This window comes from Asterias rubens, chromosome 17 (assembly GCF_902459465.1).
Source record: "Asterias rubens chromosome 17, eAstRub1.3, whole genome shotgun sequence".
Classification (NCBI taxonomy): Eukaryota; Metazoa; Echinodermata; class Asteroidea; order Forcipulatida; family Asteriidae; genus Asterias; species Asterias rubens.
Window position 1 is genome coordinate 1,629,622 of NC_047078.1, and position 25,069 is coordinate 1,654,690.

The 25,069-nt window shown below is 38.1% G+C and overlaps 1 protein-coding gene across 4 annotated transcripts in view; it reads left to right on the forward strand.

Moving 5' to 3' along the window:
* Window positions 1-20,998, forward strand: part of LOC117301388 (protein Aster-B-like) — a 44,103-nt gene extending 23,105 nt beyond the window's left edge. For 2 of the 4 annotated variants that reach the window (XM_033785335.1, XM_033785338.1), the window contains exons 4-21: window positions 217-291; window positions 726-821; window positions 1,150-1,351; window positions 2,776-2,860; window positions 4,546-4,649; window positions 5,513-5,608; window positions 6,327-6,407; window positions 8,095-8,337; window positions 10,227-10,356; window positions 11,694-11,843; window positions 12,306-12,415; window positions 13,716-13,861; window positions 14,232-14,335; window positions 15,508-15,684; window positions 18,395-18,467; window positions 19,394-19,510; window positions 19,837-19,957; window positions 20,332-20,998. In XM_033785335.1, the coding sequence (XP_033641226.1) occupies window positions 217-291; window positions 726-821; window positions 1,150-1,351; window positions 2,776-2,860; window positions 4,546-4,649; window positions 5,513-5,608; window positions 6,327-6,407; window positions 8,095-8,337; window positions 10,227-10,356; window positions 11,694-11,843; window positions 12,306-12,415; window positions 13,716-13,861; window positions 14,232-14,335; window positions 15,508-15,684; window positions 18,395-18,467; window positions 19,394-19,510; window positions 19,837-19,957; window positions 20,332-20,439 (2,218 nt within the window). In that variant the 3' untranslated portion in view covers window positions 20,440-20,998. The remainder of the gene's footprint in view (window positions 1-216; window positions 292-725; window positions 822-1,149; window positions 1,352-2,775; window positions 2,861-4,545; window positions 4,650-5,512; window positions 5,609-6,326; window positions 6,408-8,094; window positions 8,338-10,226; window positions 10,357-11,693; window positions 11,844-12,305; window positions 12,416-13,715; window positions 13,862-14,231; window positions 14,336-15,507; window positions 15,685-18,394; window positions 18,468-19,393; window positions 19,511-19,836; window positions 19,958-20,331) is intronic. The other 2 variants (XM_033785336.1, XM_033785337.1) reach the window with 1 other exon arrangement.
* The last annotated feature ends 4,071 nt before the right edge of the window (window positions 20,999-25,069 follow it).

Below are 25,069 nucleotides of genomic sequence, written 5' to 3' on the forward strand. Positions count from 1 at the left end.
ACCAATGACACTCTTTGCATATGATATCGATGCCAAAACAAAAAGAACAAAACGCGCGCTGATGAGCGATAAACTCGAAACGCGAAATTAGATTATTTATTTCTTATCAAATTTGACATTTTAAGGGATGTTTTCTACCATCATCATCGTTAGCCCATGTGAATCTGTGATCTTCACCATTTTTTTCTTACCAATTCTGTAATGTTCTGTTAATAGGGCCAGACCCTCTACTCTGTTTTTGAAGGGACCAGCCAAATTCCCTTCGGTCAAAGAAACTTCAGGGAAGACAAGGTAAAATTCAGGAAGAACAAAATGCTGACATAAACAATTGTTGCAACGAAGAGGTATAACAAAGAAAATTCCAAGACATGACACCAAAGCATTGTCTTTTTGATGCGCACCGTCAACGTCAAGTGTTTTTAGTTTTTCAATATTGAGGTTGGAGCCTGATTTTTTAATCGATAATTACGAAAAACTCAGAAGTGTACACATATCAAAATTACATTAAAATGGTGAACAGACGTATTTAAAACACGTTAAAATAGCGTTTCCGTTAAAAACATTCCGCTCAAGTAGCTGTTTACGCATAAGCGTGGCGTGTGCCAGTAAGCACTCGGTAATACACAAGCAAAATCTGAGGACGGTGTACGTTGTATTAAACTCAACATTAACCTGTTAATATTAACATTGCTAACAAGTGTGTCTACATGTGTTTGAACCTTCAGATCTTTAAAACCACATAAAAATCGTCGGAGTAGTGGATCCGTGTCTAAAGAAGGCAGCGGGATTGACAGCGAAAGTGACTTGGATGTGCTGACCAAGTAAGTTATTGGGTTGCCCTCCAAAATGTAAGAAAAAAAAGGTTGTTGTTAGTAAACAATATTTTATAGGCACTGGACACTATTGGTAATTACTAAGATACACGAAGTCAGAAGACTGGTCTTTGACAAATACCAATAGTGTCCAGTGTCTTTAATATTCTTTTCATCTAGATGATAATTTTTGCATCAGGGATACAAAATTTTGATTTGGTTTTACCCTTACATGTACATTGTAAATGTACATGTACATGGATGTCATTGATAGTCTCTCGCAAATTTTGTGAAAAAAAAAATCGACCAGCAATGTTTTTAAATTTCTTTTCTATAGTGGCTCGACACCGAATCTTCCATCTCCCTCCCAATCCTTCCCCAACGCCCTACCCCAGCTTGAGGAGTCTTCCTCCCATCATGGCTTCGAGACGTCGGGATCGTCCGTCAGCTCACCCACCGATAGATCCATGCTCCTCTTTAAAGATGATAAGTCCATCCGATCCGGCAAGAGGAAAAAATCATCATCGCCGTGGTATAGCGTAAGTGATATTTGTTCGGTTGTGATTGTTATTTTTTTTTTTTCTCCACAAGTTCATTAAATATACACACAAAAGAGATATAAAAAAGATTTGAGAAGGCAAGACTGAGACTGAGGAGGTAATGATAACTTCATAAAGGTTCAGTCCGCCAATGAAGACATTTAGTAAAGTTTTTGGAAGTGTCGTGGCCGAGCGGTTAAGAGCACTGAATTCAACTCTGGTGTTTCTGATCAGCAGAGTGTGGGTTCGAATCCCCAGCCGTGACACTTGTGTCCTTACATGTAAGCAAGAAACTTAACCATTGCTTCGTCCTTCAGATGGGACGTAAAGCTGTTGGTCCCATGTGTTGTGCGAAGCACCTTGTAAACCCTTATAAGGTGCTGCATATTTTGGTCTCAGAATTCATCACTGCAATAACCTATCTTTGTGAAAGTTTGTATACACTCAGCGCCTTGAGTACCTTGTTTGGTAGATACGTGCGCTACTGTATATAAGACTTCAAATTTGTATTATTATTTATTTCTAAAAGGTACATATGCAAAATATACATTTACACAGGGGAAAGGGATAACAAAATAAACAGGTAAAACTTTGTGTTGTTTGGGTTGAATCAATGAGAAAACGTTTGATTTTGGGGCTACTGATAAAGTTACCTGGGGTGGATTTCACAAAGGTAGTCCTAACTTAGGACTAGTCCTAGGCAATGCTAAGAGATAGGACCAGTCCTAAGTTAGGATGAGTTACTGGTCCTAACTTAGGACCAGTCCTATCTCTTAGCATTGTCTAGGACTAGTCCTAGGTTAGGACTACCTTTGTGAAATCCACCCCAGACTCAGGTAATTCAGTTCCTAAAACATTCATGTATTCTAGTCACTGTGAAATCAGTGGTTAGCTTGGTAGGGTTCAAGCCCACAATCTTGTGATCACCAGTCCTGCAGTCTAACCACTGTGGAATACAGTTGGTGTGTTTGGTTGTAGGTTCCTGGCCCAATGCAATAATTTCTTGACTCTGGCCAGTGGTCCAGTTGTTACTTCAATCCCTTACCAGACCTTTCAGATCTGGGGGACTTGCCATAATAGGGTAAACTACTGGACTTAGCAAGTGGGCCAGTTGGTATGTCAATCGATGACTGGACTTGTTGACTGTGGGTTCCTGGCCCAAAGCTAAAACTACTGGACTATGGCCAATGGACCAGTGGGTAGGACTGTGAAACCTGGCTTGGCTGTACTTAATTGTTTGTGAGGCTCAGGCGTGGTGGGGCTACCGGATTCCAGCCAATGGACCAGTGGGTAGTATGGTGAACCCTGGCTTGGCTGTAATTGTTTGTTTGTGGGTTACTGGTCCAATAGGACTGGAATCTGGCCAGGAGTCTAAAACAGCTTCTGTGTTCTAATCAATAAATTTGGATGTATCCTTTCGACAGGTTTTATCATCCTCATATAAAACAAAAACGGACGAGTTCAGAAAGTACTTCAAGAATATACATGACAGTGAAAAGCTCATAGCAGGTGAGTGAAAGAATCAAGCCATGTCTGAATTGGCAACTATGACTAAGGCTAGATCACTGCGTCTTCATGCATTCAGATATGGCTGCAGTGTGCCACACACGCTACACACAAGTTGGGGGCCAATTCAGATATGGCTGCAGTGTGCCACACACGCTACACACAAGTTGAGCCGCCAATTCAGATATGGCTGCAGTGTGCCACACACGCTACACACAAGTTGGGGGCCAATTCAGATATGGCTGCAGTGTGCCACACACGCTACACACAAGTTGAGCCGCCAATTCAGATATGGCTGCAGTGTGCCACACACGCTACACACAAGTTGGGGGCCAATTCAGATATGGCTGCAGTGTGCCACACACGCTACACACAAGTTGAGCCGCCAATTCAGATATGGCTGCAGTGTGCCACACACGCTACACACAAGTTGGGGGCCAATTCAGATATGGCTGCAGTGTGCCACACACGCTACACACAAGTTGAGCCGCCAATTCAGATATGGCTGCAGTGTGCCACACACGCTACACACAAGTTGAGCCGGCAATTCAGATATGGCTGCAGTGTGCCACACACGCTACACACAAGTTGAGCCGCCAATTCAGATATGGCTGCAGTGTGCCACACACGCTACACACAAGTTGAGCCGGCAATTCAGATATGGCTGCAGTGTGTCGCACACGCTACACACAAGTTGAGCCGCCAATTCAGATATGGCTGCAGTGTGCCACACACGCTACACACAAGTTGAGCCGGCAATTCAGATATGGCTGCAGTGTGCCGCACACGCTACACACAAGTTGAGCCGCCAATTCAGATATGGCTGCAGTGTGCCACACACGCTACACACAAGTTGAGCCGGCAATTCAGATATGGCTGCAGTGTGCCACACACGCTACACACAAGTTGAGCCGGCAATTCAGATATGGCTGCAGTGTGCCACACACGCTACACACAAGTTGAGCCGGCAATTCGCCAATTCAGATATGGCTGCAGTGTGCCACACATGCTACACACAAGTTGAGCCGGCAATTCAGATATGGCTGCAGTGTGCCGCACACGCTACACACAAGTTGGGCGTTGATAGACACTTACTGTGGTGGGTCGGGTCTGATGGTTCCAGCTTTTACGCAGAGCGCCCTCTGTGGTTTTCCAAGGCGAGGCCATTCTCACAGTGTAAAAAGGGGATAAGGTTATAGCTTGTGGTTCTCACTGTCTGCAGCGCTGCCACTCGACCCCAATTGTTTCAGTTTGTTTTAAAAGCAGCATTTGTTTATTTTCTATATTTAGGGCATTTAAGATGCTACTTTTTTGAAGCTGTTGAATGTTTGTCCAGATAGTGGGAATTATCTTAAAGTCCCAAACTACATGTTCATGTACCCATGAATTGCTGAACTTTACTGATTGATTTTTTTTCAATCAATTTTATGGTAGACTGGTCAGAAAAAAATATATGTTTCCTGCCATCACTATTTTTACATTTGTTATGGAATAAATTAGTTATCTAATTTACTCATTGAGATATTACTTTTGGAATTCTTTTTTAGTGAAAACGTGGTGGCAGGATATGGAAATCTTTCCCCTGCCTTTATCCTGCCTCCTCGTGCTGACGTGAAAACCAAAGTGTTTCAGCAAACCCTTGTAATTTGGTTGTTTGGTTATCTATTTTTCTTTCTCCCTGTTTCTAGATTACTCATGCGCCTTGCAGAAGGATATCCTTGTTCAAGGGCGGATGTACGTCACTGAGAACTGGCTCTGCTTCTACGCTAACATCTTTAAGTGGGAGACGCTGGTCAGGAATTGATGTTTTTTTTTTTAAAACAAGAATTATGAATTTGTACTAAAGACACTGGGCACTATTAGTAAATGTCAAAGACCAGTCTTCTCAAAATTTTAGTACAATTGGTTGTCGAAGTTGCGAAAGAATAATGGAAGAAAAACGCCCTTGTCGCAAAAGTTGTGTGCTTTCAAATGCTTGATGTCGAGACCTCAAAATCAATTTTTGAGGTCTCGAAATCAAATTCAAATAGTTTAGTGAGAAATTACCTCTTTCTTTAAAACTACGCTACTTCAGAGAGAGACATTTCTCAAAATGTTTGATACAATAAAAGACTTTGATGTTATACTATCAACAGCTCTCCTTAGATCGTTAAAAAGTAAGTTTTTATGCTAATAATTACTTTGAGTAATTACCAATAGTGTCGCCTGCAAACAAAAGCCAGAGGTAAACTTTGCCTTTATAGCCAGTGGACACTATTGGTAATTGTCAAAGACCAGTGTTCTCACTTGCTGTATCTCAACATATGCATAAAATAACAAACCTGTAAAAATTTGAGCTTGATTGGTCTTTGGAGTTGCGAGATAACTATGAAAGAACAAAACACCCTTATCACAAGAAGTTGTGTGCTTTCAGATGCTTGATTTCAGGACCTAAAATTCAAAACTTGAGGTCTCAAAATCAAAACTACTCGAAAACTACTCCACTTCAGAGGGAGTTGTTTCTCACAATGTTTTATACCATCAACCTCTCCCCCATTACTCGTTACCAAGTAAGATTTTATGCTAATAATTATTTTGAGTAATTAACAATAGTGTCCACTGCCTTTAATAAATGTATTTATGTGAATAATTTGAGATCTTTTCTTTCTTTTCTAGCTCACCATCAAACTGAAAGCAATTACAGCGATCACAAAGGAACGGACCATACGACTGATTCCCAATGCAATACAAGTAGCTGCAGATAATGAAAAGGTAAAGCCACTTAGCACCAAGATCCTTGTTGCAAAACCAAACCCTAGTTTTGGAAATCTGGTAAGCGCAAATGTAAAGAAGCATAGTGAACAAAATTGTTGCATCTTAGAAATAAGACAAGATTCTTTACAGACTGATGCATTAATTCCTTTACTTCAGGGAAAATGAACATACATGTACATGTAGGATTCGAACTGCCTCTAGCTACCGGTTAATCCCGGTGATCTAGTTGGTAAGACACTGCTCTAGAATTGCAAGGGTCGTGGGTTCGAATCCCACCCTAGTAACATGTCTGTGATAATTTTTCACAGGACTCAGGAAAGTACTGAGTATACAGTGCTAACAGCCATCGGTGTATGGGTAAAAAACAAAAATTAATATTATTTTTTCCCCGATGCAAATTTAACATGATGACTTCTGTTGTTACTATTAAAACATTAGACAGTGTTTCACATGCTGAAAATGTGCGTGTTTGTTAACTATTTCGTCCCGACTCACTTAGCAGATTAAATTTTTAAAGTTTTGTTATTGTATTTTTGTGTTTGATCTCTACGAATCCTGTTTAATACCTGTAATAAATGATGATTCTGTTGATTGAACTATCGTTTTTTTAATGTGTTTGTAGTTGCTGGGCACCTCTAAAAAACAGTGTTTCACTGAGAGGTTTCCCCAGGGTAAAGAAGAAATAAATAAATATATTTTGTTGTCTTTTCTGCAGTATTTCTTTACCTCATTCATGTCGAGAGATCGCACATTCCTGCTGCTGTTTAAAGTGTGGCAGAATGCCCTCTTAGACCAGGTAAGTGGTAGTCCAGCAGCCGTCGATTTCACCAAACTTAGGATTAATCTTAGGACTTAGGATGATTTAAACTCCGTATCCAAAGGCGTAGGACGCATTGAACCCATCTTAAGTTGAGTCGGGTTACTCGTCCTAACTCGAGTTAGGATTAATCCTAGCTTTTTGTGAAATCGGCTGCACACTGCACAGTCCCAAGTCCAATGGTTTGAAAGCACTGGACACTATTGGTAATTACTCAAAATAATTGTTAGCATAAAAAACTTACTTGGTAACGAGTATTGGGAAGCTGTTGATAGTATTAAACATTGTGAGAAACGGCTCCCTCCCAGTAATTTTCCACAAATTTGTTTTTGAGACCTCAAAATTAGATTTTGAGGTCGCGAAATCAAGCATCTGAAAGCACACAACTTCATGGGACAAGGGTTTTTTCTTGCAATATTATCTCGCAACTTTGACGACCAATAGACTTCAAATTTTCACAGGTTTGTTATTTTATGCATATGTTGGGATACACCAAGTGAGAAGACTGGTGTTTGACATTTTACCAAATGTGTCCACTGTCTTTTTTATTTTTCTTATTGCTTTTTAGTGGTTTTACTTGTAATTGTATATTATAACCATTTAATTGTCTGTTTTTTAATGTTTTTAATGTGTCAATGTTTTTACTGTATGCGAGCATTTGAATTACCCTTTTTGGAATCAAATAAAGATTATTGTATTGTATTATATTGAGCCAGTAAACTCACGACTTGAAAGTCTGGTAGTCGAGCCATGGCAGCATTTGCTGTCCTCATTCTGTCTTAAAGGGATGCTGCAGTGAATTCAAATAAAACAGTTAATTTTGCTGTCATTTATTTCTGATATATGTATTGAACATTAATAACATGTGTTTTGTTAATCCCTGACATATCTGACTTGCGTAATTAACGAATAAGTCATGCCCCCCCCCCCTTTTGTGGATTGTTACTGCCCCCCCTACCATCGTCGTCACGCCGGGAATTCAAACATATCGTCGGCAAAAAGAGTCTGGTCCCTACCGACATGACGTCACGTTTATGCAAATGAAGATTCCTATTTAGCGTTGGGGTGGGTTCCCCTAATCTCATACTTGCGCATTTAATAAAAAAAATAAAAAAATATTTCAGGTTTAAAAAGTCATGTTTAATCGTTTAAATGAAAAAAAAAAAAAACTGCAGCCACCCTTTAAATAATAATAATAGAGGCTTCTTAAATAGTGCCCATATTTTTCATTCAGTGGCGCTTCAACATTCAGTATTTTCCTACAAGGTACATTTTGTGTTAGACTGCAATTATGGCTTTCTATAGTTTTCCAACCTCAGATGACAAAAACTTGGGTTGTGGCGTTGCACTAGAAAGTAGGCTTAATAGAAAGGTCTATAAATATTCTCTCTGCCTGCTTTCAAATCTCAGCTCAAGACCAATTTGTTTTCTATTGCCTATGTTCAGTTTAATCCCTTTATTTGCCTAGTATCATTTATTATTAATTTGTTGCTATTTGCCTTTTGTTTTTTGTAAAGCGCATTGGTAATTCTTTCAGTTATGAAATGCGCTTATTATTATTTTTATTTAGTTCTCTTTTTAGTTCTCTAAGAACAACTCTACCTGGCAAGTAGATGCACACATGGTGTTACCGCAAACCAAATATATATTTTTATTTTGTTATTAGAAAATGCCGTCTGATGAGTACTGGACCAGAGTCCACAGTAACTACGGCAACAATTTGGGTCTTGGGGCAGATGACCTTCCAGAGGACTACGTTCTCCCGCATCACATGTCAGACGGAACGGAGAACGAGGGGAATGATTTGGATGAGGAATCAAAGAGCCAGGGGACGGAAGGGAACGATGAGGAAGACGAAGAGTTGGAAGATGGGGACGAGGAAGATGAAGAAGAAGAAGAAGATGGTGAGGTAAGGAACGCTCTCAAAGCTGCTAAGTGGATACTTTATTTTGCTAAGCATTAAAAGTGCTTTGTAACCTACCATGTGCAGTGAAGATTAATTGTTGTTTCAGTTGCTGATTGGTTTATGAAATAAGCTGTTCGAGCAAGGTACTCTGTTGAAGAAAAAAAAACTGGCGCAGCGAGATTGTTCAGCACTGGGATCAAACAGTGCCCTAGTAATGTGTCAACGTAATCTCAAAATGGTTTTATGCAATTAGGCCCACTTGGCTGGCCGATGATGTTCGTCTTTCATTATCTTTGTACAGCCATTCAGGAGTTTTTAGAAACTGTTTTATATTTGTACCAGCGTGTTTATTTTTATGTGTTTAATGCTATTCTTGTTGAGATGTACCCATTTTTAGCTTCCTTCATTGTCTGTTATCTAATGTCCGTTGTCTGATATCCATGTCCGTTATCCAATGTCCAGTTTATTTATGATTGTCGTTTTTGATTCTTTGCGGCTATTCTTGATTAGAAAATGATCCATATTTTGCTTCCTTCATTGTCCGTTATCCAATGCTGATATATTGTTAGGTCTCATCGTCTAATTTGAGACTGGTTATTTTTGTTAATTTACAACTAGGCAACAGAGTAAACAAAGAGACAAAGCCGGCATTGTCTATCCATGTACAATTGTGAACTTTGCCCTGTTTAGAGCAGCCTGTGTGGGCGATTTTTCTGACTCATACCTTTAGAGCACTGAAAGGGTGTTGTAGACTGTGTAGGTCAAGTATAGGTCAATGGGTTTTTACAAAACTAAACAGATCTTTAGTAATAATTATATTTGGTCAATGGTGCAGCCTGCCACCTTTGACAATCGCTGGAAGTGTGTCGATGATCTGCGCTGAAATCATACCCAAAAATAGACGTTCAAGTTGCTTGACAATTGCTTGAAGTTTGATAATGATCTGTGCATGGTTGAAATCATACCCAAACATGGTCGTTCGATTTCGGTCTTACATCTCGCTTTGTACGTGTGGCAAAAAACTAATAGATCTTTAGTAATATTTATATTTGGTCAATGATGCAGCCTGCCATCTTTGACAATCAATGGAAGCTGGAAGTATGACGATGTTCCGAGCTTGGTTGAAATCATAACCAAACATGGACGTTCAAATTTACAATATCACGTGATACAAAACTAATAGATTTTTAGTAATATAGTTTTATTTTGAAGCAGCAGGCACCCTTGACAATCAATGGAAGCTGGAAGTATGACGATGTTCCGAGCTTGGTTGAAATCATAACCAAACATGGTCGTTCAAGTTTCTTAACAATCGCTTGAAGTTTGTTGATGTTCCAAGCTTGGCTGAAATTATACTCAAACATGGTCGTTTGAATTTACAATCTAACATAGTAATTCACTTGTTGGTTGGTGTCATGTGAATAGCATGAAGCCAAACTCATTAAAAAGTAAATTTATGCAAATTTCTTTTTTTTGCAATCAACCACCTGTCATTAATTATAAAAGATCAATGATGTCAATCTAGAGACTCGGCCATTTGTTCAGTTATAAGCAGTCATCCATTTCTTGTATGGTTAGCCTTTTAAATTCAGCCTCCACTAACTGTGTATAGTTTTTTTAGCTCATCTCTTTTCATATCTTGTCTATCGTTTTTTTGTAGTTATTTTAGTTGTAAATGCCTAATGTTTTATCTCTAATTAATTCTAATTAAAATAACATCACTTATTTTTGGTGTAATTGAATATTTTTAGTCTTCTGACTTGTTGCCTAGTATTTTTGATAACATTTTAATGAAATAGAAAACAGCTTGCTCATCATGGGTTGTAGGAACAAAATTGTGTACAAAGTGTTACTCATTACTTTTACAAACTTCATTCACCATGTTCACACAGCATGATAGCGAAGACCCATCCGAGTTAGAAGGCGACAAGGGACCCGATGTCAAAGGTCAAGAGGAAGTGGTCAAGCAAGAGGTCAAAGTTGAAAGTTCACTGGAGGCTGCTAAGGCACTGGATGAGGAAGGTAATAAAGCCAGAGCAGGGCACAAAAACTTGCTTAGCACAAAACAGTTTTTGCTTAGTAAAAATAAGTTACCAGCCAGACACCATTCAGTTACCATTGCTGCAACTGGTACCAGGTCATTTCAAGTTGCTGAGCAGACTTTTCTGCTGAAAGGGTTTTGATACCTTTTGTAGATCAAGGTTTTGGCCGTGACATGAATCCCGACTCACTGTGCATGAAGACGTACCCAATTTAATTAACTTAGGTAGAAGTTTCAGCGTCATTAATTGTCAAGTTTCGGAGAAAACAAAATGAAAATCACTGAGCAATGTTTTCAGGAGAGTCTAGTCAGATGTACATATGATAAAATAATTTGCATCTCACTGAGATAAAAATCATTTTACTCATTTCTCAAAGTCTACAGCACCCCCACAAGTAATATTTTCAGGGAAGCTTTCGATTAATATTATCTTTAAACTGTGTCAAGTTTAAAGACACAGGACACTAATGGTTATTGTCAAAGGCTAGTCTTCACAGTTGGTGTATCTCAACAAATGCATGAAATAACAAACCTGTGAAAATTTGAGCTCAATTGGTTGCTGAATTTGCGAGATATTAATGAAACAAAAAACACCCTTGTTGAACCATGGTCTCGCGAAGTTGTGTGCTTTCAGATGCTTGATTTCAAGACTTCATAATTCTAAATTTGAGGTAGTCGAAATCAAATTCGTGGAAAATTACTTCTTTCTCAAAAACGACGTCACTTCAGAGGGAGCTGTTCTCACAGTGTTTTATACTATAAACCTCTCCCCATTACTCGTAATCAAGAAAGGTTTTATGATAATAATTATTTTGAGTAGTTATCAATTGTGTCCACTGCCTTTGAAGGAACACATTGCCATGGATCGGTCGAGTTGGTCTTTGAAAAGCGTTTGTAACCGTTTGTTATAAAATGTATATAGTTGGAAAGATATTTCAAAAGTAGAATTATCATCCACGGTTTTCCTCTTACCTCGTCGCAAACACGGTCGACCATTTATGGGAGTCAAATTTTTGACTCCCATAAATGGCCGCCCGTGTTAGTTCGCAACGTAAAAGAAAAACCACGCAATTTCGAGGCAAATGTGTTTGGACATGTTGGATCATTGTATTCTACTTTTTAAACATCTTTCTACCCATATGCATTTTATAACAAATGGTTACAGAACGCTTTTCAAAGACCAACTCGACCGATCCAAGGCAACGTGGTCCTATATTGTTAATCTGTGGAAGTTTTGTTTTGTCTCGTAACAAAATACCCAAACCCTTCACAGCTTAATGAAATTGGGCTCTGATCTGTACTTAAATCTTGATATCAGGAGAGGTGGCGTCGCTGGAGACCAAGTCTCTAGATGCTAAGGAGTACATGAACTCTTACTTCAAGGTAACCGTGGACGACTTTGTTGCTGCTTTGTACTCTCAAGAGCATCCCTTCTACAGGAACTTTCTCATCCACAGAAAACACACAGGTAAGTTATTTCAATTGTTATCTACAGGCATGCAACCCTTCTGCGTGTTTTCCCCGTTTCGTGAAATTGAAATCCGCTGTTACAAAAAAAACTCTGCGTAAAAAAATCAGCGTTGTAACAAATCCGCTTAAGAAACATTGCTTATTGAAAAGAAACTGACTCAGCGACAGGTCTACATACAAAATCATTACAAAGACCAGGCACATACACCATTTGTTTTTTTTCCAAATAGATCGTGCAAGTCTCATGCATATTCAAACATTCCTGGGACCACTTTGGTCCTACGCACAATGCTTTAAAGCATGAAGGAAACAAACTTGCACGTTTTAACGGGTCCTAATGTGCAAGACATGTACTTTCTCATTCTGTACATTAAAAAGTTCCGACTGTGCTTAAAACTATTATTGAAATTTCAACGATATTAATTATTTTTTAAAATGTTGCTGATTTTTAAACCCAAAGATATCGTTATCGGTGCCTGGCAGAAAGAGGACGAAGACACTGACGTCCGGAAAGTGAGTTATTTCTTACACCTTAACAGCTTTAAGACGGTTGGCGTGGAAGAGCGACAGGTGAGTGCCAATAATGGCTATTGCTTAACACTAGAGTGCCCTGTCGCTGGAAGTATGAACTGGGAACTCCAAAATATTACATTTTTAGAAAAGCAAGTGCAGAGATAAGTAAACCTTGTAAACCATGATATGGTGACAAAAGAATAGGTCTCATATTTCAAAACGTAGCTTCATATACCTTGCCGGACAAAATAAGGAGTGCTGTGATAAAGCACTATGTAAGAACCTAGTGTCATACTGCGTCCTTGCCGTCACGGGTTGATTTGACTTTTACATTTCCAGCCACCGCCAAACCATGTTACATCTACATATAGACTTTACAAGTCTCGCGCTCACTGGAGCGAGAAATCACCACAAACGAAGAACTTATTTTTTATTAAATAAAATCTTTGCTTTAAATTGATCTTTATGCCGAATCTGAACAACAACGCAAAATCATTACAGCTTGTTTAAATTAGTTTTAGTTTTTAAAACAAATATACAATTAATAGGGTTTTAGTTTATGTATAGACAAAAGTAAAACTCTGGGACTAAGATGTTTATTTGATCTTAATTTTTTTGAAACCCCCGTTGTAAATCTACGCCCGAATGTGGAACTACTAAAAGTTGGTTTATGCGTGGACGCACGATAGTCGCGAGGGTGTTAGATTAACGCGTGACGCAGTTTAAAGAGGAAACCGCTGCTTAAGCGACCAATGAAAAGGCTTTCCACCCGGCGCGACCAAGATAAGCTTCTGCTTAAGTTTTGTGATTGGAGATGGGCACAAATTCTGAGTTTGTAACAAGTAACACGACCTGAGGTCAAGTTTAAATATCTGTTTTTCTCTGCTATTTTGTTGAATTTATTTGTACTTTTATATATGTTGTTAATTAGTATTACATTTTCAAGAACATATGTAATTTTTATGGTCATAAGGTACGTTAAACTAAAATAATGGCCGAAACAAAATCTCTCCAACGTAAAACTCCATAAGGTTGGGACCACAATGGTGCCGGAAGTTCAATTTCTCGCGAGACTTGCACAGTCTATTATGGGCCGTTGCATCTCCTGAACTCTGAAATTCTTTCCCCCAAAAATAGTAACAAAGAAAGCTCCCTTCTAGAACAATTTTAGTCAATTTTGAAGACATATTTTTGGGTGAAATAACTTATATTTTTAATTGTATGCATTTTGTAGTTCCCTTTTTTCCCTGTAATTGAGTTTTTAACAGTCCTGGTTTTTCACTCTTGATGTTCCAAAAGTGCTTTGCCACTTCACTGTAATTTTGCGCTATAAAATGTTCATTATTTGTATCCACAGATTCTGCACAAGAATTGGAGTCGGCCGGGCCACAGCTCCGTCGTCACGATCGAGGTGTGTCAGAAAGGTATCCTATACGCTGATTACTTCTACACTGAAGCCAGGATGGTGATAACCAGGGTGTCGAGTACCAGCTGTCACGTCAGGTAAACATGGCCGTGCATGAATGACTGTTATACATGTATATGGCTGATGATATAATGATAATAGTGGTTTCTTATATCGGGATCGTATCTGTCACACAGTTATGCTCAAGGTGCCGAGTATACAGTGTTACCTATGTAAAAGGGACATGGAACTACATTCGAATTATACCAAGAACACCAGGGCAAACCTTTCTCTGTTCGATAAGCGCACTGGGTTCTTTTACATGCCTTACACAACACACAGGACCAACTTTTTTAAGTCCCATCCAAAGGATGCAGCAGTAATGGATAAGTGTCACGACTGGGACTCAAACCAAAGGTGCTTAATATTCAGTGTATAAAACCGATTATTATGTTGTTTTTTTTTCAGAGTGAATGCACATTTGATCTACAAGAAGTCGGCTTGGGGTATTATCAAAGGATTTATTGAAAAGAGTGCGGACAGCGGTGTCAAAGAAAAACATGTAGAACTCGGTAAGTCTTGCTATTTCCACCGCTGGAATGTGTGAATTGGGATAGGTCAGCCACGGGCTGAGTTCACAAGGAGATACTGTTGTATCTACTGTCTAATGCATTTTTACTGTTGTATCTACTGTCTTATGTCGATGCATTTTTACTGTAGTATCTACTGTCTTTATGTCAATGCATTTTTACCGTCTACTGTCTTTATATCAATGCATTTTTACTGTTGTATATACTGTCTTTATATCAATGCATTTTTACTGTAGTATCTACTGTCTTTATGTCAATGCATTTTTACTGTTGTATCTAATGTCTTTATGTCAATGCATTTTTACTGTAGTATCTACTGTCTTTATGTCAATGCATTTTTACTGTTGTATCTACTGTCTTTATATCAATGCATTTTTACTGTAGTATCTACTGTCTTTATATCAATGCATTTTTACTGTAGTATCTACTGTCTTTATATCAATGCATTTTTACTGTAGTATCTACTGTCTTTATATCAATGCATTTTTACTGTTTTATCTACTGTCTTTATGTCAATGCATTTTTACTGTTGTATCTACTGTCTTTATGTCGATGCATTTTTACTGTGGTATCTACTGTCTTTATGTCAATGCATTTTTACCGTCTACTGTCTTTATATCAATGCATTTTTACTGTTGTATCTACTGTCTTTATATCAATGCATTTTTACTGTAGTATCTACTGTCTTTATGTCAATGCATTTTTACCGTCTACTGTCTTTATATCAATGCATTTTTACCGTCTACTGTCTTTATGTCAATGCATTTTTACTGTTGTATCTACTGTCTTTATGTCAATGCATTTTTACTGTTGTATCTACTGTCAATGCATTTTTACTGTTGTACATTGTGTATCTACTGTCTTTATGTCAATGCATTTTTACTGTTGTATCTACTGTCAATGCATTTTTACTGTTTGGCAAGTCCTGTAAGGGTCTTGTACTTGCATTTTGGGGGGATTGTGGTATTTTCTTGCTTTTACCAGTTGTTAGCTTTTTAAACATTGTCTAATTCTTTGTTATGCGCTTGTTTACATTTCAAGGAATGGGCGCAATATAAAGTCAATAAATTTTATTATTGTTATAACAACCCAGGAACGACTAAAGTGTCCGGGTGACAGCACTTTACTTATTGCTATCCCATTTCTCCATCTAGATGCGTATGTTAAGAAACACCTAAGTAATGCTGAGACGAGGACGCCGGTCGCCACGGTAACCAAGAAGACAAAGAAGTCAAGGAAGAGGAAGATCGGAGCAAAGATGGAGGAGCGAGAAGAGCAACTCAGACCACTCAGTAGGATGCCGTCCGTCTCAAACGTCACTCAAAATACAAGTACGTCACAAATTGTTTGATCTTTTGAGTCTGTTCTTGGTTGTAACTGAGTAACTCATCTGACTAAACTCATGGCTTGTTTTCGGCAAACAGGGTTGTGGGAATAGCACCCTCTAGTGTACTAAATTATTTGGGTACTTTTTGTAACACAAAACACAATGTCACAGATTTACATTAAACTTACACCGTTTGAAGATAATGATAGTAGAAAGCATACCTTAAAATATTAGTTGCTGAGGTGCTGTAGTTTTTGAGAAATGAGTAAAACAATGAAAATACATTTTTGAAGGCTACAATAATTTTCATCTCACGATCACCGAGACAAAAATTATTTTCATGACATTGTTTTACTCATTTCTCAAAAACTACAGCACCTCAGCACGTAATATTTTCAGGGAAGCTTTCTACTATCATTATCTTCAAACTGTGTAATTTTAATGTAAATCTGTGGACATGTGTTTTTTGCCCCACAAAAAGTACACAGACCCTTTAAGACAGGCATGCAACTTTTCCTCGGATCAGCTGATTTACCTCTTTTTTGATTTTCAGTTTTACCATTCAAAATTGAAAAGTACTTTACAAAATCATTGACATTTTGTCTTTTCCTCTTGTTTGCATGCCTGGTTGTACCCTTTAAACAGCTACCTGAGCGGAATGTTTTTAACGGAAATAGTATTTAGACTTGTTTATAATGCACTTGTTGACCATTTTAATGTAATTTTGATATGTTTACACTTCTGAGTTTTTCGTAATTATCGATTAAAAAATCAGGCCCCAACCTAAAGGTTTTGAAAAACTAAAAACACTTCTGCCGTTGAGAGCGCGCGCCAAAGGACAATGCCGCTGACGTCATTTGTGGGAGTTTGCTTTGTTATACCTCCACGCTGCAACAAAGCGGCTTTACAAATTGGAGCTCCCAACTATGACGTTTTAAGAGTGATTACGTAACGGGGCTTTTCGCAAATCTCTCAGAAAAGCACTGGATAAGGGTATTCAAAATGATTGTTTTTTTACACAATCAAAATCTATTTATAATCATATAACTCGATTTCCTTATTCATTGAAAACATTTTAAATGGAATTCAGCAAAGTTCACGACTTGACATTTTCGTTCAAGCAGGTCTTTAACTGCTGGTGCAATACTGAAATGCTGAGAAGGAGAGAGAAAGTCCTACTGTTTCTTATTTGATTGTTTGAATGTTAATATTTGTCTTACCCTTACATCGATAGCACTGTATACTGTGGAAAACAAAATCACAGGCATATTACTTTGGTGGGTTCCGAACCCACAACCTTTGCAATGGGAGACTTTTGGGACGCTTGGTGGCAGCAGACTTACCAGGTAAAATCCATTGTTCTCGGTTATGTGCGCACGCTCAGAACTACATAAAACAATGGAAATGTACCTGGTAAGTCTGCTGCCACCTAGCGCCTTAAAGTCTCCCATTCCATAGCAATGTCAGCAGGGTCGTGCCTACTAAGTTATATGCCTGTGAATTTTTTGTTTAAAGGCAGTGGACACTATTGGTAATTGTCAAAGACTAGTCTTCACAGTTGGTGTATCTCAACATATGCATAAAATAACAAACCTATGAAAATTTGAGCTCAATCGGTCGTCGAAGTTGCGAGATAATAATGAAAGGAAAAAACACCCTTGTCACACAAAGTTGTGTGCTTTCAGATGCTTGATTTCGAGACCTCAAATTCCAAATCTGAGGTCTCGAAATCAAATTCGTGAAAAACTACGTCTTTCTCGAAAAGTACATCACTTCAGAGGGAGCCGTTTCTCACAATGTTTTATACTATCAACCTCTTCCCATTACTCGTAATCAAGAAAGGTTTTATGGTAATAATTTGTTTGAGTTATTACCAATAGTGTCCACTGCCTTTAACCACAAGACTCTGGAAAGTATACAAGTGCATACAGAAAGGGTCAACAATTTTACTAATCCATTTTTCTAGATAATGACATTCTTTAGTAATGTTTAATGGTACACAATTATTTGATTTCTGCAAACCTACATGTAAGTTGATTGTTTCTCCACCATTTTAGAATTTCAATTCCTACTATTTACATGGTGTGACCACAAACCTTTTCTTTGCAATGTTGTATTGTTTTATATTCATGTATATGTACATGTATCTGCTTTGCCATGATGTATTGTTTAATTTTATTATTTTTTTAATTTTCTTGTGCTTTATTACCCATTTGTACCCATTATTAACACCCTTCTGAGATTTCTTCATCTTTTGTAATATTACAGATGCTTTTTTGCTATTTTCTGTGTTCTTTTGATTATATGATTACTTTTAAGGAACAATATGTTAGGTGATTATGTGCATTGTATGGTACAGGCCCAATATGATTAGAAGGTTGTTGTTAATGTTAGGCTGTGTCCGAAACGGCGACTTCGGCTACAGCTACGGCTAGATCGCGCGCGTCTGCCTATTCTTCAACACTGGTAGACGCGCTGATCTAGACGTAGCTGTAGCTGAAGTCGTCGTTTCGGACACGGCCTTATTATCGATATTATTGTTATTCAGGCCTATGTATTGTATCTCCACCTTCCATATTTTCAAATCCTACTTTTTTTTTATTAACGCGCTCTGTCCAATTATTATCACTTCAGGACAATATCATTACTTTGAATTTTAACATAAAATTTATAACATTCATGAAATTTACAGGTGAATTTTCCCTCTTTTTCAGACTCACTTTCCAGATATTTGAACTCCCTGGAACGGATGGATTCTAAGAGCGTTATGCTGCTTATTTGTATATTGTAAGTAAAAGGAAATCCAGCTAATAAGGAGTTTAAAATAACAAAATGGTGTCATCAGTTGCATCGTGCAGTGCCTCTCACTAAGACAGGTGTCATTGTCATTAATTGTTTGAGTAGAAATATCGATCTGTGAACCTACCCAAGTAGATATTAAAGATTGTACGCACATTTAAAGGCAGTGGACGCTATTTGTAATTACTCAAAATAGATATTAGCACCAAAACCTTACTTGGTAACAAGTTAATGGGGAGAGGTTGGTAGTATAAAACATTGTGAGAAATGGCTCCCTCTGAAAAGGAGGAGTTTTCGGGAAAGAAGTAAATTTCCACGAGTTTGATTTTGAGACCTCGGAATTAGATTTTGAGGTCTCGAAATCAAGCATCTGAAAGCACACAACTTCGTGTGACAAGGGTGTTTTTTCTTATATTATTGTCTCGCAACTTCGATGACCGATTGAGCTCAAACTTTCACAGGTTTGTTATTTTATGCATATGTTGAGATACACCAAGTGAGAAGACTGGTCTTTGACAATTACCAATAGTGTCCAGTGTCTTAAAGAGAACGATTAATTTGAGAGCTACGTCAAGGCTCTGGTCAAGTCTAGTCGCTCACCCGATCTTGCTCCTCGCGTCACCCAACAGTTTCCCACTGTCTTGTTTGTATCTTTTTTTCCCAGATTTTTCAGATCTTTTTCATAGTAGTAATTTTAAAAAAATTTTCTTGGTGTTCCGTGTTTTTATCGTAGGTCTATTGTGGCCTTTGTGTGATTTATATACATTTATATTTTTAACATATCTATTGTAATAATTGTAATTCAAATACAATTTGGTGTTTTGCTGTGATGTTTGAAATGTTTTTTGAATAATCCAACAAACCAATAATTTAAAAAGATTCTTAATAAGCAACTTTTGTTTTCTCGTTGGCAGCTTAACATTTCTGTCCATCGTTAACGTGTCCTTATTTCTACAACTGCAATCATTAGAACAGCTAGCTGTTTCGCCGTCTCCAGATTTCGCATCTACTCAGTTTTCAGAAAAGTTAAAGTAAGTTCCTTCTGATACATCTGTAATTGTTTTATTTTTAAATTTTTAATGTTTTTATTCCTGTGTAGGCCTCCTTTTTTTTTTTTTTTTTTTTTTTTTTTAAATTATTTATTTATTGATATCCAACAGCGGAAAGCCGCCACTTACAGGAATCGTTAAAAACTTTTCTATGCTTATGTTATTCATTTAGTATACCTGTGAATATAAATGCTTTTTGAGCTTTTGTGAAGAGCCTTATAGAGCATTTTACAAGCATAGATTAGGCGCTATATAAATGTATTGTCAGTGGTTTTTATTCAACGATGTTGTCTTCATCTTTCCGATAGAGATTTTCCTAAATCAAAAGAACAGTGGACGTCATTACTTGAGAAGCAGTTATATTATCATGAACTCGAGATGGAGAGATGGCGGGAAATTTTGGGTTTATGTATCGACCTCATGAAAAAGGTGAGTGGATACTTAAGTTTATGTTGGGGAAACTCTGTAATTGCATCACATTATGCCCCCAGCATCATATCATTCAGGCATCTTAATGCACACAACTTCGTGTGACCAGGGTGTATTTTCTTTCATTACTTCTAAATTTTCACAGGTTTGTTATTTTATGCAGATGATGAGATACACCACGTGAGAAGACTGGTCTTTGACAATAACCAAAGGTGTCCAGTGTCATAATGAGGGTTTGAATTAGTCTAAGCTGTCGTTCTCAAAGGCAATTAAGAATTTTTGTTGCTAGAGTTTTGCTTTCTTTGAATTTGTGATATATTTGAATTATTTATTTCTTCGCCAGACTATAATAATATCGTCTCTCTATTCAACAGATGGAGATTACACTACAGGAGATCCATAATGGCATTAAACCAGTCCGGGTACGAGACATGGATGCTGAGCTCAACGGAGCTGATGTTCAGAAACCTGAACAGACATAACAGAAAAGTACTTTGTTTGTGAGGGGGGTGGGATGAATAGCCCCCCTCTTGTGGTGACATTACAGAAAGGTACTTTTGGGTCTGAGTTGGATGAGCCCCCCTCCTGTGGTGACAATTAGTCAACTCGGATCAGCCCAAATTTTCTATGGACATTATTTGTTTTTATTATTCCTCGTTCTTATTAAAATTCAAAGAAAAATGTGACCCTTTCAGATTATTGTCAAATACGGTCAGAACAAATATTTACAAGAATATCTAGTAACAATATAAATATATTATAGGCTTACCTCTTGACAACAAAACCCAGTAATAACAATTTTTTACATTGATAAATACATATGACAAGAATACATTGTAAGAGGTGATCATTCTTCTCTTCCATATAAAACAATCTTTAAACATAAAATATGGTGTGTAGCCAAAAACTGTTTCGATCATTAAGCTGATAGGCAACTGCGAGTTGGATTTGAATAATGTCTGGTTCAATGACTCGCTTAGTCACAATGAACCGCTTACATTTGAATTCATCAGACTACAGAGACAGTTGCTATGTCACATGGTTCGGGCAAGCTTTTGTATAGCAGCCTCCAGATGAGCAAACCCTGGTATTAATGTGACATACACATCCATTCAGAATCATGTATGGGTGTTCACCGTCTCTTACGTAGCCAAAGCAAAAGCTTGCCCTAATCATGTGACATAGTAACTATCTCGACAGTCTGAGGAATTCAAACTTAATGTAAGTGGTAATTTGTGATCAAGCATGTCATTGTACCAGAAAATGTTCAAATCTTATTCAACCGAAACAGTTAATGGTTACGACCGCAAAAGGGGAGAAGTGGTGTACATGTTTGATTCATGAATGTATAGATATTTAAATAAAGATTAATATGTTTACAGAGTTTATCTTTTATATGATGTGATGGCGTTAGAGTGTGCACAAATGCACAGTGCTTGTAAAGTGGGCAAAAGTTTTCACAAACATGATATAGATTTATATTGCAAGTTGGACTTGTATAATTGATTGGATAGGAATTGAGGCATTGCATGGTGAGGTATCAATATGGGGTTTGCGGTAACACCATGTGTGTATCTACTTGCCGGGTAGAGTTTGTGTTTTAGAGAACTGTCTTTCTATATTCTACTATCGCGTAGTAGATTTATCGGATGTTCGGGAGACTTCTCATTTCTGAAAAGAACTGTTCTGCTTTTTAACTACTACTTGGGCGGAAGGTATAGAAAATTGGCTGGGACTACTACTTTAGCTTTATAGGATCGTAATTAACTGTACTACCGCGGAGTCGGCTCTTAAATTGGTCTTAAATTGGGATTATCCTGTATTAGTGTAATCCTATCTCATTCAGTTAGCTTCTTAAGCCGGCCTCAGGTCGACCTACGATTTTCTTGCGCCCGCAACAAACCGAAAGCAACGCGCAGGAAAAAATATGCTCAGGCCGCAACTGAGAAATGGTGTGCCTGCGATTGATTCCCAACCGTCGGGATCACGCCATACAAGTTGAAAATGTTCTACTCTTGCGACTGTTAATTTTTTTCGAGCAGCGACTGTATCAGATTGTCTTAAAATCGTCGCAGTTACGCTGAGGTCGTAAATAATCGCAGTCTGAAAAGTTCCCGATGGTCTTGGCTCAGGCACAGTGTGATCCTGAAAAGTCAGTTGCTGAATGTTTTTTTGTTGACGCAAGGTCGACCTGAGGCCGGCTTTATATTGATTTGGAACCGTCTATAAAGTGTTTCTTTATAGGCAACAAAAAGCAGAGCTGTCAACTCCCCCTGATTCTGTAGAGAGTTCCCTGAAAACAAACAAATCTTTCAGTCTTCTGATTAGCTCATTCTCTGATTATGGAATTTGTTTTCACCATTATTTGTTTTCCTTTGCAATATATAAACTTAATTTTGTCGTGCAATTAATTTTAGCCATTTTCCACCTTAACAGTGACCTTATGTGTGAAAAGAGTATTGCAAATGATTTTAAGGGAACAATCTTTTATAAGTTGACAGCAGTTTGCTGCCTTCAAGATTAATATTAGACTACCTTTCTGCTTTGTTTTGAAGTGAAAAACGATGTGTTTGGCGTGTGTGATTTTCTGCGACGGTTTTTATAAAACCGATTTCGTGTTTGTCATTATTGTTGATATTATTATTACTTTAATAAAAGGTAATGTTTTTTGTTTGTATCTGTCATTGGTTGTTCACACAGTGGGAGACCAAAGTTGTTCATTAGAGGAATTTGTCCCCCATGATATGGGAAATTAACAAACACTCATTATTTTTCTGCCTTGCAATTAAATATATCCCAGCAAATAGCATACCATTTGAAGGGTCACTTAGTTGGCTTCAAGTATTATGTACTTTTACCATCGTTTTTTTTTTTCTTCGTTTTTTTTTCTTTTTTTTTTTGGTAACTCCAATGATCAAGTAGATATAGGTTATCAGCGAAGGGTATTTGTAACAGAATCTCCATGTCTTTTTTTTCTTTCTTATTCTTTCTCACTATTGCATCGTTGTAATAATAGTGGCTTCTTATATAGTGTTATAATATGTTACTAGGTGACGCGCAAGGCGCTCCATCATTGAAGGCACTGGACACTATTGGTAATTACTCAAAACTAGTTATTAGCATAAAAACTTACTTGGTAACAAGCAATGGATAGCTGTTGCTAGTATAACACATTGTTTGAAACGCCTCTCTTGGAAGTGACGTAGTTTTCGAGAAAGAAGTAATTTTCCACGAATTTGATTAATATGAAACCTCAGATTTAGAATTTGAGGTCTCGAAATCAAGAATCTGAAAGCACACAACTTCGTGTGACAAGGGTGTTTTTTTTCTCGACAATTACCAATAGTGTCCAGTGTACGTGCTTTCCTGTAAGGTATCATGTAGCTACGTTTTTAAAACTATGATGCCTTTTTATTAACATAGCACCGTGTTTTCGTTTACAAGGTGATGTGGCGCAATATGCTGCCAATCAACATTGACATAATTTTAAAAATTAAATGTATATTTAATTTTTAAAAATGCGATATAATGTAAATATTAGTACGAGAAACGCAAGAAGAATTGATACAAAAATATGATGAAATAAATAATATAATTATCATAAATGGTATGACTCGTTTTATTGCTTTTATTTACGGTTTCGGAGGCTGAAATGTAAATACTGTTCTGTTCAAAGGATGTTATTTTACTTTAAATGTTTTGAACAAATCTGACAGTTTAGACTAATGAATAGCTCCTCGCGCAAGTTTAAAACATGCGCGCTGATGTGTCACTAATCATGTTAGTCTGGTCCCCTGACCAAAGATTCCTTGACGTCTCTTGTTAAAAATCTTAGGTCAGGTATCACCCACGGTTAAAAATAGAGCATGACGCATCTTGTCAGGGTCGGGGTCATCTCCAGGGAAACAATGTTTGCACCAGTTGCGATAACGTAACCTCTCCTCCCGACGGCCGCCAGGCCGGGGGTTACGAGATTAATGACAATCTGGTTCAACACGTATAATTTCGACAGCTAGTCACCAGATTTGCCCCATTTTTACCACTTTCGCAAATCATGAAACTTAATCCTCAATCAATGTCTAATGAACACTCAAGTCAAAACACCTTTGAAAAAAATATTTTTGAAGAAAAAGGACAAAAACTTACCAGATCCCGGAGCGATTTCCCAGGTTTACATATTTTGAACTTCGCATCGTTTTGCAAACGCTGTATTTAGGCGCAACGCCTGCATTGGCAATAGCTGGCATAACAAGGCCGACAGGACTGACATTACGATTCCATACCGAACATCAACGATACTGTCCGAAAGTTGACGACAACACGTTCGGAACATTTCGGATAACTTCGAAAAAGGAGGAATTCCTCCTTTTTGATCACGTGATTTTAGGTGATACCGAACCCTTAATTCGACAGAGCCTAGTCGGAGATTTTGGGTCTTGGAACAAGACTATAATCATGTAAAATTTTGTAGCGAAAATTCAACCTCAAATTTTGCCGTGAATTTTGCGCGCTCTGCGCAATCTTGGTATGCGCTGCCCCCCTGTGTATCTTTGTATGCGACTTGTAAGGCCCGTTCTCGTGTGATAGGTCCCTAAGTCAATTGCGTCAACCCCGTCCGGCGTACTCAGAGCTCCGGGTGACGTCACCGGGCATTTCGGCACGCAGTAATCACGGTCTCAGATTTCTGGCGTGCCAAGCTCTCCGGGATGACGTGGCATGCTGTCGTTGCGGGCGTGAGTCTCATGTACTCTGCTATACGATACCTCCCCTACCGCCGCGAATAAATCTTCGAGACCTGTTTTGTTATCGTACGAGTGCTTTTTCGACGGGCACACCCAAACCCTCTTCTGTTCGGGTTTTCAGAAGAACCTTCTTTGTACCGGAAAGCAGGGCAACAAAAAACAATAGTTTTCTGGCGGTGGCACAGGATTGGGACTTGAGTCAAGTCTACCACCGGGCTAGCTTGGTGGTGCAGTTGGTAACATCTGCTACAGAATTGCAACAAACAGATCGTGGGTTCGAGTCCCACCCGATTAATATACCTGTTACTTTGATTACACACATTTGTGTTAAAGTCACTGGACACTATTGGTAATTGTCAAAGACCAGTCT